The 15,964-nt window shown below is 39.1% G+C and overlaps 1 protein-coding gene across 2 annotated transcripts in view; it reads right to left on the bottom strand.

The window, feature by feature from the left end:
* Positions 1-584: 584 nt before the first annotated feature.
* Positions 585-15,964, bottom strand: part of MYO16 (myosin XVI) — a 417,071-nt gene continuing 401,691 nt past the window's right edge. For both annotated transcript variants that reach the window (XM_036301819.1, XM_036301818.1), the window contains one exon: positions 585-2,002. In XM_036301819.1, the coding sequence (XP_036157712.1) occupies positions 1,775-2,002 (228 nt within the window). In that variant the 3' untranslated portion in view covers positions 585-1,774. The remainder of the gene's footprint in view (positions 2,003-15,964) is intronic.

A 15,964-nucleotide genomic window follows, 5' to 3' on the forward strand; every position in this document is an offset into this window, starting at 1 on the left:
AAACAACTCCAACCAACCCAGAGCCCACACCTCAACCACATCTCTTATTGGCCTGTCCCACTTCAGGCCACACCCCTGCCTAGGACCCGGTACCAAAGAGCCAGGTTCAGTCTCTGCACCCCAGGGCCTGCTGAAATGATTCAAAGTCCTCCACTCCATGCCTGCATACTCTGCCTCACACATTCTTCCCCATGAAACCACAAAAAAACCTTCAAGAGTGAGAGTTCCCTCACTCCCTCTGCCTCCTGACCAATCCCAGTGCTTCTCCCTGTGGCCTCCCCTGAGCTTGGAGTGGGATTTGTATTAACAAACTGTCATCTCCTGACCTGTTTGTCTATTATTACTCCTAAACAATGAACATGTTATTTCTAAAACAGACATATGCCTGCATAAGAATTCTATCTAAATACGCATAAAGCTTCATTTGAAAACAAACTCCTAGAGCCTGAAGCTTGCAAAAATGTTGTGAGAAGAACATCATAAGGGCGCTGGATAAATGAGATTACTTAATTGCCCCTATGGCTCTGATCAGGAATCGGAAGCATTCCTTGTGGAAGATAACAAGAAGATAACAACAGCAGCAAATAAATAAAACCACAGAAGAACAGAGTCGTACCCTTTTATTGGCACAGTAACTTTTCAAAGGCTGGTATGAATAGAGAGTCCGAGTAGCCAGACACAATGGTCTGATGCCACCGCTTGGAACTTCCCGACAGCCCGCAGAAGCACATCAACAAACAGGCAGTTGCAGTACAGGAGGGTGAGGATATACAGCAGGTGAGCCATGCAGAGGAGCTCGGAGAGGACAATTGACTTGTGATGCAGCATTGCTGCTGAAACCAGTAAATCTCCACGTGCTTATTTGCACTGTGCAGACCTTTAAATGGGAATGGCCCTTTCCTCCCAACAGCTATGAAGTTGAAGCCATACCTGCAGACTGACACAAAATCTCCTGTAACCTATACTGAAGTCAGGGGATGAGATTTAACTGAAGAGCTCACAATCCACATATCCAGAAATACAGGCCACAGGAAGGAACTGCCTCCTAATCAATGAGTGAAATATAAAACATGGGACTTGGTCCATATAGATATGCAGGGCAAAGCTAAAACAACAGCAGAGTCCCCAGATTCTTAGATACTTTAGGTAAAAAAAAATGGTATGCAAAAGAAAAAAAATCTAGAAATAATTTTTAAAAATCTGTATTTTGAAGAAAGGGAGCACCACCAATTACATAAAGTTATAAAACACAGTAAGAAACATGTATATCATTTTCAGGTTTGTAATTACGATAAAACACAAATGCCTACAAAGAAATAAAAACACATGTCCGGTAGAGTATATTGTATTAAAACAATTGGAGTACGAGAAACATGTAGTCAGACTATATAAGAACAAGTGTATAGTGTGCATGAATCCCTCCTCTCCTCCACCCCTCTTTCCTCTCTCACCTCATCCATATCTTTTTATGGCCTTTCACTTGCTACATGGAAGTAGCATGGCCCTATCACCATGGAGCCTGGAAATTGGAGTGTATCCCCATGGAATGGGTAAGAAAACACACGCACACACACACACACACACAGTCACACACACACATACACAGTCACAGTCACACACACACACACATACACGGAATCTCAGGTATTTAACTTCCGTGTTCTGTGCTTTTCTGTGTAAATTCGTGGAGAGAGCACCCAGCAGTATCAGAGGCAGCCTTCTGTGGGTGCTGCCTGGAATCACTGGGCAGTTTTATGCTGTGAGCTGGATCACATCACATGGTAGTGTCCCAGAACTGGGAAGGCAGCTTGCTGCAGGGGGCCCCTGCAGGCTTCTTCAGGAGTGTGGGCTTTTTGCATGGAGGTGGAGGAGGCACTCTGGGCTCAGAGTGCTGCAGAATCTGCTGCCAGTCTTCTCCTTCCTCACAGAGCTTTCGCCTCCAGTCCAGGAGCTCCTGCAGGGCCACACTTTCATTCTCTGAGAGCCTCAGCTGATGGATAACCTGTGGGAGGAAAAAGGGGGGAGAGTAACACCAAATATGTATTGAGAATGAGCGAGATATATAATAGCAACACCTGGTTGTCACAGGACTGGACCAGGGTCAAAAGAGGCATCATTCATTCCCTATAAAACCCCCAGCACTCAGCAAATAGCATCCAACTGGGTTGGCTGTGAGCCGCTGAATTCAGAAGAATGGGGGGGAAAAATCAGTGGAACACTGAGGATAGGTGCACTGGTTGACAAGCGATACAAGAAAGACTTAAATGTCTGTTTGCACTCTATTATTACTTACACTAGAGGCCCGGTGCACGACATTCATGCATTGGGGGGCCGGGCAGTGGTTCCTCAGCCCTGTCTGCACCCTCTCACAGTCACGAACCCCTTGGGGGATGTCTGCCTGCCTGCTTAGGCCACTCCCCGCTGTCAGGTGGACATACCCTGAGGGGTCCTTAGCACTGTTGTGGAGGCGGGGGAGGCTCCTGCGACCACTGCTGCATTCGCCAGCTGTGAGCCCTGCTTCTGGCTGAGCAGTGCTCCCCCTGTAGGAGAGCACTGACCACAAGGGGGCAACTCCTGTATTGAGCATCTGCCCTCTGGTGGTCAGTGAGCATCATAGCGACCAGTTGTTCTGTCTTTTGGTTGATCTGCATATTAGCCTTTTATTATATAGGATTCTTATAGCACCTTGTACTTTCTCTTCATTTAACTTATTACAATTATAATTCTGTCTGATGTTCTTGGATTTCTCTAGGTTCGCCTCATTCTAGAATCCACTCAGTCTATGCACAGTTATTAGTCAATATCTTTTAAGGTAATGTGACACCTCTTACTCAAGAGGGCCCATTCATGGTCAATGTTAAGAGAGGATCACACTAATGTAGAAACTGGTTCCAACAGTTAGGTGTGGTGAGGGACAGCCACTAAAATATCAAACAAGCTCAGTGGAGGCAGGTAGTCATGCTTGAGAACATCTGCAACCCCACTGGTGTGTCATGCAGGCGCTATTTTGTGGCAGTGAATTCAAGCTATGACCTAAACTACCAGCTGTGTGCTCTCTCAGACCTTGAGGCCGCAGAGGTGGGAATTTTAGGGGCCTTTGCAGAAGAGGTTAGGAGGTCATAGAAGCCAGGAGGTCAAACCCATACCAAAATGTGCAGTTGTGGCAGCTACTTCCCCTCGTTTCCTTCGGGCATCTGAAGAGAGATGCCCTGGAGGCCAAGCTTTCCCCTGAGCTGGGGCACTTCAGGACAACCACGCTACGTGGACTGCCACGGGCCCCTCTTCTGCCAGCAGCCAGTAATCCATAACAGCTAGATATTGCAGAAACAGGTTTTTTTGTTTTGTTTTGTTTTTCCTGTCAATTCTAAAGTGAGTACGCTGGTTTAACAGAATGAGACTCTAGTCATAAACAATCCATGAGGATGGGAACACTGGGAGCATTTAGAGGAAATGAGATGGCTCATCCCACCTCCAACTGGCTACTTTGTGCCAGTGCCACCTCCATCCTCTTCATCAAGACAAAAGAGGATACAACAAAGCAGGATACAGATGGTTTCCTCTCCTGTGACAACAGGCACTTGAAAGAAGCACAGACGGTCCTTGTTCCAGGACAATTCTAAAACCAGCTCCTCCACCTGGCTGCCCCAGCCTATTGTTCGCCCAGGAGAAAGATTTTAAAGCCCAGAATCAAGCTGATGGGCAGAACATTGAGACACGCTGCTAAAACACAGAAGCCAGGGGGTCAAACCCATATCTAGTGTGCATAACTAGATTTCAGGAGCTGGGCTTTAGCAAAAGGAGTTCCCCCAAATTGACTTTAAAAACAAGCAGAAAAAAACAAAACAAAAAAACCTCCTAAGTGTGGAAGACAGGACTGTGATTGTCCAGGTCCTGAAGCAACCTCCAGGCATCAATAGAAAGGAAGCTGCTGAAACAGCATGCCCCACTTTAAAGGGTATTTCTCTCTAGCGTCCAGTACTGCACCAGAATGACTGGGAAAGGAGACATTCTCCTGCTGGGAAGACTCATGAAAGCCAGATTGCCTCTGCTGTTAGGGAAGTGAGCCAAGGAAGGGGGCCGGAGGGTGTGCAAAAAAACCCCATTTATTTAATAACACCTTAAAGTGCTAAATATGTGCCAGGTACTTTTCTAAGCACCTTATAAGTGTTAACTCATGCAGTCCTCCTAAGGACTCTACAAAGCATTTTGTGATGAGAAAACTGAGGCACAGAGAGGTTAAGTAATTTTTCCAAAGTCACTTGGAAAATTATGGGACCAGGCAGGCTGGCTCCAGAATCTACCTTCTTAATGATTACTCTACAGTGATTGTCACTTACTTAACAACTGTTATCCAGCACGCTAAAGACCAGGGTCTCTATATCACCTTCCTTTTCTTGTCTTTTTCTAAATGGCACTTGAGTAAAATCTGTATGTTTCCTCCATTAATATACTCTAGTGCCTCTATTTTTCCATCAGTGTATTCTGTGTTGATTACATTTAGCTTCAGTCTCATTCACTGTATATATTCAATGAATATATATATATATATATATATATATATATATATATATATATGCACTAGAGGCCTGGCGCACAAAAATTTGTGCACTGGAGGGGGGTCCCTCAGCCTGGCCAATGCCCTCTCGCAGAGTCTGGGACCCCTTGGGGGATGACCACCTGCTGGCTTAGGCCCGCTCCCCAGGGGATTGGGCCTAAGCTGGCAGTCAGACATCCTTAGTGCTGCTGAGGAGGTGGCAGAGGCTCCCACCACCACCGCTGTACTGGTAGCTGTAGCCTGGCCTGTGGCTGAGCAGAACTCCCCCTGTGGGAATGCACTGACCACCAGGGGGCAGCTCCTGCATTGAGCATCTGCCCCCTGGTGGTCAGTGTGTGTCATAGTGACCAGTCATTCCCAGTTGTTCTGCTGTTAGGGTTAATTTGCATATTACCCTTTTATTATATAGGATAGAGACCTGGTGCACAGGTAGGGGCTGGCTGGTTTGTCCTGAAGGGTGTCCTGGATCAGGGTGGGGGTCCTGCTGGGGTGCCTGGCCAGCCTAGGTGAGGGGCTGAGGGCCGTTTTCAGGCTGGCCACACCCCATTCAGGGTGGCAGGTCCTTCTGGGGTGCCTGGCCAGTCTGCGTGAGGGGCTGATGGCTGTTTGCAGGCTGGCCAAGCCCCCTAGTGGGGATCCTCACCCCATGAGGGTGTAGCCATCCTGGGTGAGGGGCTGATGGCTGCTTGCAGGCTGGCCACAGCCCCCAGCCACCCAAGCTGCCAGTGGAGGCTGGCTGGAAGCAGGTATCTGGGATTTATTTATCTTCTATAATTGAAACTTTGTTGCCTTGAGCTGAGGCCACAGCTGAGCAGGGCAGGCAGGAAGCTTGGCTTCCTCCATCGCTGGGGCAACCAAGTCTCCTGCTTGCTCCAGCTCCATGGCTGCCGGCTGCCATCTTGGTTGGGTTAATTTGCATATAGTCACTCTGATTGGCTAGTGGGCGTGGCTTGGGCGTAGCAGAGGTGCAGTCAATTTGCATGTTTTGCTTTTATTAATATATATATATATATTCATTCCTTGGCACACTTTCCTTATATAACAGCCATCTCTGAAAAATGCTATTACTGGGTTAATTTTATGAGAGAATATTTAATTGATGGAAGGGTACCTCTACCATCTAAGTTGGTTATTTCCCCCAAATTTCCTTGAAAACCATCTTTTTAAAGTAATAGAACTTCATGTTGATCTACAATATTTAGGAAAAAAAAAACAAGGAACTTCTTCTGCATTGAATATTGTAGGCCATGGAAGGTTATCACCCCATGGTAAAATGATAAAAAAGGGAATGAATTACAAAAATTATGTTTTTAAAACATCACAAAGCTCTAGCAAAACTGTGAACTAGAGAAACCACAGTTCTGGATGGAGCAAATCTTTCTGAGTAAACAATTACTAACTTCTTTTTTGTTACTTTCAAGGACATTTGCCAATTATGTTCTTCTGAGGTCTAGAGAGTCCATTATAGAAGAAAGAGATTATAAACAATATTTTGCAGGTGCATGGAACTAGAGAGACCAATTAAAACTTGAGAATCCTCAAATGCATGGGCATTTTCTCAAAGGGTCATTTGTTAAGTTCTTCAAATGTATGAATAAGTGGTGGCTTGGGCCAAAACCTTGTGTAAGAAGTAGAGTGAAATGTCTTACAACGACAGAAATGCTTTCAGAAGCAGAAATTTAACAGGGAGATGATAGCCTCAAGCACCTGACTAGTCTCATCTTAAAGACTTTTGGGCTTTAAGACTGAGTGGGGCACATGGCTGGAGACTTGAGCTCTCAACTACAGAGCTAGAGCTACTGTAATGTTTCAGTGCTAAGGGGCCTGTTAAGTTCTCAGTTTAAGCACAGGAAGGTGCAAGCTGAGGATCAGAGGACAATAAGAGGTAGACTGGTTCTCCAACACCACTGAATTTGTGATTGGATTGATGTGATCACCCTTGCCTTTTCTTCCTAACAAAGGATGGTGATAAACTTTTGTGTAGAAAACATCATCTATGGAATCTATTATTTACACACAATGCTTACCATGCAATCAGAAATTACTATACATGTTGAAGAGATAAGGAAATTTACCAAAATTCAAAAGATAAAACAGATTCACTGATGTTCCAGATTTAGAATTAGCAGATAAAAACTAAAATACCTATGATTAAATATTTAAGAGAACTGAGGGGAAAAAAGGCAAATGTAAGAAATAGCAGAATGAACATAAGCATAAAGGAGTATCTGAAATAGATGAGATACAAAGAATGTGGCCAAGCAATTGTCAAAGAGATGTTTCCAAAGCTCATTAATAGAATCAATTCACATTTTTAATCAGCTCAGTAAACCACACAAAAGATGAACACACACAGCATCACCAACAATAAGAAAATGCAAAGCATATCATATTAAAAATGCCAAAGACCAAAGACAAAAGAAAGAGTAAACTTTAAAAATCCAGATGAAAAGACACATTATTTTCAAAGGAATGACAGTGAGAGCGGAAGCTGACTGCTAAACAGTAACATTGGAAGACAGACAACAACAAATCAGAGGTTAAAGTTCTGAAAGAAAGTAATTTAACCTAGAATTCTGATTTCAAAAATGAAAATGAAATGAAAATATTTTTGGACAAACAAAGATGAGGTAACTTGGCATCAACAGTCTTATGCATGTGTGTGTTGTTTTGAAGGTGAGAGAAAATGATACCACGTGGAAAAAATTGAAATTTTAGAGAGAAGGAAGAACAGTGGGATTAAATGCATAGGTGGATATAAATTACATGTTTGCAATGTCTTATGGACTTAAAATTATATGTAAAACAAGAATGGATGCCACCAATAACTACTAAAACCAGGAGGGGTTCCATGGAGTAGAGGCTCTAAAGTTCTAGAAGTATTAGGAAAATAGTATGAGTAATAAAATCTGTTAAAATGCAATACGTAAGGTGCATGTTTTATTCTCTGGTGAAACTACAACAAGAACATAGTAAGAACATATAATAAATAAGTGAAATAAATATTCAATTAATCTAAAAGAAACCAAGGAAGGTACAAAAAAGACTAAAAAATGGAATCAACTCCTAACAAAACAGTAAAGCAGAAAAACTAGACAAACAGAATCCAGATCTCCACCTAGTCATTGGCATTGCTCTTCTGTGGCCTGATGGCATGTGCTGGCTTTATCTTCATACTAATGTGAACATACAACTGTCCTGATACCAAGCAAGCATAAAATATACCCATTTTATATTTCTTCTCAATCCTAGACTCTTGCCAGTAGCTTTTCATAGTGACCAAAAACATATACGAGGTGTGACCCTCTGCGAAGACCTTCATGATAGGAACAGATTTGCAGACTGAGTCACTCCATAGAGGCTACCCCAATCTGCTGAGAGTGACCGCTGATCTGAACTAGGCTTGGTGGGAGAGATTCTGACATACAATGTTCTAAGTCCCCTAAGTCATTGCTTCACTAAAAAAAAAAAAAAAAAAAAAAATTGCTCTCTACCCTTTCAAAGCTTCTCAGTATTTATTTTAAAAATCTGAATTCCCAAGTATATTATAAAAGGTGAAACTCATACACACACACCATGACAAAGCACTTTCTTAACGAAGGTATTGATGTCTTGAATAATGTAGTGAGCAAAGAAGAATGCCATCTTTGAGTCAATAACAGAGCTCTCTAGGCTTCCCTGATAAGCACAAATTTGACTGATATTTGCAATAATCAACTAGTGCTCAGTATAAACCCTTTTATTGAGAGAGCCCATGGAACTTTATTTTCTATTATGGAGATTAATAGGTATTGAGTAAAATTTAATAGGTATATAAAGATAGTTGCCAGAATGGCATAAAGGAGATGCTAAAATATTAACATTATTGATCTTCAATTACAAAACAAAACAGAATCTTCACAGGTTATTTTTTAAATGAAACTTAAAATTCCGTGTAAGAATATCTGATAGATCATTACTATCAATACTGAAGTTCAGAAGGCATTTTGAAATCATGATGTATGAGACAATATACAGAAGATCAGAAGATGAGGACAGTGTCCTTTGACCAATGGTGTTTAATCTGCCTTGGTTAGATTCACTAAATTTATTAGATTGTGAGGTATAAGAATGATAGTTGTCACAGTTAAGAGCTTTCATATTTTAGAATATCAAATACAGCTATGAATATTACTTAAATGGTGGTCAAGTTATAAGCAACAAAAAGTATTTATAATATTATTCAGCACTGTAAAACATCTAAATCATGTTTCTCTATTCTTTAAATTTCACAACCCATTGCTAATAACAAGCACCCTCACAGCCTCCCTTACTATTATTTGATATTTCACAAAAATATTATCATTAAAAAGGCGATAATGATTTTTTAACAATAATTTTGTTATTGATATTGAAAGGGAAACATTTTCTGAAAGAGAAGAAATAACTCTGGGGTTAGGGATGCTGCTTGCAATGTGGGCTCAGAGTCAGCTGGCTTCCCCCAGGTCTCATTTATGTGGATTTGTTTGTAGGATAAGGATACCGTATTGGTGTATTTTAACTTAAATCTTGTTTTCCACTGTTTTAAAAGATAGATTTCCACCCCACTTATTTATTTTCTGGCATGTTTTATATAATAGTGTCTGTACACAAACCACCTTTCAGAAGCAGAAGGCAAGTGTTATAACTAAGAACTAAAGTGTTACACACATCTGAACCTTTGGGTATGAGATGGCCTGCTTTTAAAGGAAGTTTGTATAAAAGCAACTCACACAAGTGTCTTAATGTGCTGCCCATGGAATAGAGACGGAGTGAGTAAAAAAGAGGGAGGTTTTTTTGTTTTGTTTTTTTAACCTTTCTTATTTTTTCTTTATATCATTTTAGAGAGAAGGAAGAACTTCTCTGGGCAAGCAAACTCTATGGACGAAGGTCTATAGAGACTTCAGAGAGGTGATAACTTTTTTTTTTTTAATTTCAGAGAGAGAGAAAGAGAGAGAGAGAGAGAGAGAGAGAGAGAGAGAGAGAGAGAGAGAGAGAGATGCCCTAACCGGAAATCTAACCCACCACCTTTGGTGGATGGGATGATGTACCAACCAACAGAGCCACACCGACCAGGGCAGAGAGGTGGTAACTTTTGAACTAAATTTTGAAAAATGAGATGGTCAATTATATGGAAATGGGGGGAAACAGGCAGGGAGAGGTATTTCTACAAGACTTGATATAGACATTGGACTTCATTTTTTAACAGGAAATTACAACCTATGAAGATGTTGAGGTTGGTTGAACAGACAGTATAGTTGACAACCTGGACTTCTGAGTCAGAGGACCTGGACTGGAATCCTAAATGTGCCACCTGATAGTTGTGTAACCTTGCAGAAGTCTATCAGCTTCCACATCTGTAAACTGGGGTCACAATAATAACAATCTACCTCAAAAGGACAAAAGGAAGAGTAAGTGTTACATGAGCTACTTAAAAGTGCGAGCTCTATAAAATGTGGGCTATTATGACTTTGTCATTGTTAGCTGTTTGAGTTGAGAAAATTTCTAAACATTCTGAATTATAGTTATCCTAATGACTCAGTCAGACACTGTTAAATGTATCCACCTCTCGCAATTTAGGTTCCTATATAAATATAACATAGTCTTCTCCAGCTGGTGTGGTTCAGTGGTTGAGTGCTGACCCCATGAACGAGAGGCTCACAGTTCGATTCCCAGTCAGGATACATGCCTGGGTCGTGGGCTCGATCCCTAGTAGGGGGAAAGCAGGAGGCAGCTGATCAATGATTCTCTCTCATCATTGATTGATGTTTCTATCTCTCTCCCTCTCCCTTTCTCTCTCTGAAATCAATAAAACATATTTGATAAATAAATAAATATAACATATTTATGTTGACATGTTATTAACATGAAGCTCTCAAAACACTGAGCAATACACTGGGTTTATAACATAACTATGATTTATATTTGATTTTAACTAAAGAAAGTTATTCAGGAAAAAATGATGAAAGGTCTAGAGCAGTGGTTCTCAACCTTCCTAATGCCGCGACCCTTTAATTCAGTTCCTCATGTTGTGGTGACCCTCAACCATAAAATTATTTTCATTGCTACTTCATAACTGTAATTTTGCTACTGTTATGAATCTTAATGTAAATATCTGATATGTAGGATGTATTTTCATTGTTACAAATTGAACATAATTAAAGCATAGTGATTAATCACAAAAACAATATGTAATTATATATGTGTTTTCCGATGGTCTTAGATGACCCCTGTGAAAGGGTCGTTCGACCCCCAAAGGGGTCGTGACCCACAGGTTGACAACCACTGGTCTAGAGGTTTTTGAATTTTAGGAGAAAAGTAAAAAGGGTATACACAGATTTTAGTGAATAATTTAAGTAACTGTTAAATGTTTTTGAAATTTGGGTTTGATACATATTTTCAGGGGTTCTTAAGTTCTTGGGACAATCTAAGATTTTTGCATTTTGATTTTTATAATATTTTTAAAAAGTTATGTAATTGTACTTTAAATCATTTGAATCCCTACTTTTTAAGCTGGCAGTCTGTGAGATTTTATTTTCTGACTTGGTGTTTTATTTACAAGCAGATTGACATAAGTAATATTATTTGTATTCTTGCAGGTTAAGAAGAGTGATATATTTAATATGCAAGTAGGCATCCTTCTCTAAGACAAAGCTAAATGATCTGACAGTGTCGGTTGCACAGCAATTCAAATAGAAAAAAAAAGGGACAGAGACTTGGGTAAAACCAACTGCACAAGATGGCAAAAGGGTCCTGAAGTTCATGGAATCTGCGTCAGTACCATCTTCATATTTCAACAGTAATTTCATGTCAGCTAAACAGAATCATACCTAATATAAAATGTAGAAATTTTAATATTTTTGCTTTTGTAGGTTTCTGTTCTACTGAATTTTTAAATGTGCTTTGGTTTTTACAGCTGTAATGAGAGCTAAAAGAATAAAGAGATTTTATGTAACATCTTAACATTACAATAAAGTAATTTAAGAAATGTTAAGAATCAAGGACAATTTTTTTCCAATTAAAAAGGATCATATATATTATCAAAGTGAGAAAAATGCTGATCAATGTGAGCAGAATTCCCTGTGAGTAGAATTAGTTACTGTTTGATAAGACTATGGGTGTCCTAGAGTCCAAAATGAGTAAATCAATCTCTACACAGCACAATGCATCCAGTTCACTTACATGGAGGGTTTAAAAGGAATTAACGTGTGAATGCCTGAATGCATGTTTGAGAGAAGGAACAGATGTTACCACAATACAGGCATACCTCTTTTTATTGCCCGCCACTGATATTGTGTCTTTTATAAAGTGAACGTTTGTAGCAACCCTGCATCAAGATGACAATTTGTCTATAGCCTCAAATTATGGTTAGTACTTTTCAGCAATAAAGTCTTTTCAAATTAAGGTATGCACATTGTTTTTTAGGCATAATGTAATCACACTCTTAATATCCTAAAGTATACTATAAACATAACTTATAGGCATTGGGAAGCCAAAAAATTTGTGTGACTTGCTTTATTGCCATATTTTAATGATGACTGTATTTGCTTTGTTGTGATGGTCTAAAAACAAACCCACAATATCTCTGAGGTATGCCTCTATATTAGACTTGTGGTTTCATTTTTTTTTTTTAAACTTAGGAGCAATGGAGCACCTCACCTCCATCGAGACCAAGGGAGGGGAAGGAAGAAAGTGCCTTGAAGTAAGACCAGACTGACCCTGGACAAATCTCATATTTGAGATAAAGTTTATATCGTGCCCTTTCAAACAATATAAATCCCTAGGAACTTATTAAAAAGACTCTGCAGCTCTGAAATCCCATAGGGTGTGTGTGGGGGGGGGATCCAGACATGCCTAGATGGGTTTGAATGACTAGTGAGTGGGATCACTGAAGGGAATGGAACAGCTACCATGGACTTCATGGTGGTCAAAGAATGCAATGCCTTAAGTATTCAAATAAGCTTATCGTATGCTATGGTGTGAATGTTTGAGACCCCCAAATTCACATGTTGGAATCCTAAAGTCTAATGTGATGATATTTGGAAGTGGGGCTTCTTGAAGGTGATTAGGTCATGAGGGTGGAGCACTCATGAGTAAGATTAGTGCCCTTATAAAAGGGAATGCACAGAGCTCCCTTGTCCCTTCAGCCACGTGAGGACAGAGTGATAACTCTGATACCTGTAAGATAGCTCTTCCCTGGCCATGCTAGCTCTATGATCTCCGACTTCCAGCCTCCAGAACTGTGAGGAATACATTTCTATAGGATACAAGCAGCCAGTCTGAGGTGTTTTGTTATAGCAACCTGAAAGGACTAAGGCATCTTATGCCCCAAAATTATTATTTTTGGATAGCATGGGTAAAAAATGGTATTATTCTATAACAGGCACAAAACCCAGGCTTCTAGAAAATGGCACAGGCTGTCAACTTAAAAGTTTTTGAAAATAAAATCTTTTGATAGAGAATTTAATAATATATTATACATTACTCTGATTTTTAATTTGACATTTGAAAGAGATCTGAAAGCTGCAGGGTTCGTGACTCAGTATGAGAAAGCACCGAGTCGCAGTTTACAGGGAGCTGGGACAACCTGACGCCTTAAAGAAACTGACAAAGGGACCCACTCCACAGAGGCCAGAGAGTATTATTCATGCCCCTCCCATGTGGGCTGCATGTAAGGGGGGGGGGTCAGTATTTTTAACTTACACCCCATTAGTTTACACCACCTGAAATGGGGCTTTTGTTGTACCTATAACTGCACATTTTCCTTTCTATTCTTAAGGATGGATTACAAAAGGGAGCGAAACCATCGACCTTCAATAAATAGGTATGCCTCTTAACACCCCATTGCAAGCTCCCAGCACATGTGAACAGATACAGAAATGATCCGCTATGGGCTAGGATACTCATCCTCAAATAAAATCTCTGACTTTCAGCAGGTTTTTAACAAGAATGTTCTTTCATTGAAACAGTAATCCTTAGAAACAGTGCTACTTACTACACCGAAAATTACTACCTCAACAACTCAGTATGAGGGTTAAAACAATGCGTTTATTTTGTTATTGAGAAAATTTTGTTGATTTAATATTTAGCAGTTCAAGAAGTGAATGTGGTTTCCATTTTTCCAACTGGATTTGTGAAGTATTTGTGTCTTCTAATGTCCAGAATATACCAATTAGATATGAAGAGTTTGGTGAAGAGTTTGGTAAAAATTGAGTTCATGCAAATTTTATATCTAAGGTGGGACATTTTTAATGAGTTCACTTACTTCCAGAGGTTAAAAACCACTAAATCTCTTACAACCTAGAGGAACACACAATATAATTTAAAGGCTTAATGAAGTTTATTACTTACATATCTATTTACTAATGGCATTCTATTGTCATTAATAGAGTTTTATGAGATGAACTAATTAAAAAGGAGATATAAATTTTCTTCACTTCCCGTGGATATGCATTTCTATGAATAATATTAATAAATGAAAATTAATAACTTGCTGATTTTTACCTGAAGTCTTTCCCTTCTAGGACAAAAATAGCCTTTGTTAAATAATTCATATGTAAAATCATGTTGCTGTTCATTTGTCACAGAATTGATTTTTCTATTGACTATTCACCCAGAGGTGAAAAGAGGCATTTACTGACATTTATGGAAATTAAAAGAAGGAAGCTTCTTGACTGAATAGTGAATATTAGTGTTTCAAATGCAAATCCCATTTCCACTTCATGCTAACAAGGTGTTGGAAGAAAAATCTTAAAAAATGAAACTCAAAAATCACAGTTTGTAAAACCAAAGTTTATCCAAATACATTCTAAAATGTGGTATCAAATAAAATGTGATTCAAAAAACTATTTGATTAAATGGTTGTATATTTCTATGCATCTAAAAATAAAATAACAAGAAAAAAATTTGAAAGTGAAAATGATACAGTTATAATTAACGAATTATTAATAACAGGAAAGGAGCAAAGGGAAGGCCAGTGGTGCCCTAGGAAACTCACTCCCACTAGCTATAAGGGGAGATGAGGCATGCTTCCCTCTGGTAACAACAGCAGCATCTCTGGTTTAGGTAAAAGATAGTTGACCCTTCCAAATTTAGAAATAGGCATTTATACAGCAGCTCAATTAACTTCATTCTCGCTCTTTTGTTTCCTTTTGTTTCTTAAGGGTTAAACAAAGGGGGGAAATATTCTGTAAAAGGCGTGCTACAAATTCTATGGGGAACAGCTATAACTGAACAACCAGCAGTGAGGATGGGAAGACAAGATTTTAATTTTTTACCTTATCTGTACACTTTGATTTATTTTAAAAATTAACTGCTGTTCTTTACTATTATAAGAAGTAATATTAGAACAGATTTAGTATCATTTACATGGACATTTATTTGCGTTTTTCAGCTGATTTTAAGTTCATAGCTGTGAATAAAAATGGACTCTGATGAGTGAATGCATGTTTCTATTAATGGAAAGTCATAAAATAGAAATTTAAAATTGTACTGCACATCATGTGACATAATTAATTTGTGACATTTTAGGATATGGATTTTGTATGAGCTCTGGTTGCTTACCTCAGTTCATTTAAAAAACATGGCAGTATAAGTGACTAGTAGATTGTAGCAAATATTTATAACATATATTTAAAGTATGCTTATAGTAATGACATAGTATAGTAATGGTGTTCAAATCGAGGAACTATATGGAAAAACATAAATCTATTATATTGGAAACAGAAAGTATGAGTATTGTAATTCCTTTGAAAATATTTTTTCTTGGGATATAAGACTCACTTAAAATACCAGAAGGTATTATTGAGGAAAATTAATCTACTAAATTTTATCTCTCCAAAGAATAAATCTGTTGATATAATTTGCTTATTCAAAAATCTTCAATACTGTTGCCTTGCACTAGCCTAAACAATCAAATCCACATACCTTAGCATGTTACATAAAGTCCTATATTTCTGCCCACAATAATTATTCCAGCTTCATCATCATCCATTCTCACATAAACTCTTATGTCAGTCCAATCTGTTATCTTCTCTACCATAGTTTCAGTTCGGATGCCTAAACATAGAATCCTCTGAAGTGCCCAAGGCCCAGCTCTAAAAGTCATTTCATGACATTGTTTTGTCTTTTGAATCATGTTCACATGTTATTATTCTAATAGATTTTTATAACTATGTGAAATAAGCAGGTTAATTTTTATTAAGCTCATTTCATAGACACTTAAATGTATCTTTTTAAAAAATTTTTTTTTAATTAATTTTAGAGAGAGGATGGTAGAGGGAGAGAGAGACAGAAACATCAATGATGAAAGAGAATCATCAATCAGCCATCTCCTAAACATCCCCTACTGGGAATCGAGCCCGAAACCTGGGCATGTGTCCTGACCTAGAA

The sequence above is a fragment of the Myotis myotis genome, unplaced genomic scaffold (assembly GCF_014108235.1).
Source record: "Myotis myotis isolate mMyoMyo1 unplaced genomic scaffold, mMyoMyo1.p scaffold_m19_p_3, whole genome shotgun sequence".
In the NCBI taxonomy this organism is placed as follows: Eukaryota; Metazoa; Chordata; class Mammalia; order Chiroptera; family Vespertilionidae; genus Myotis; species Myotis myotis.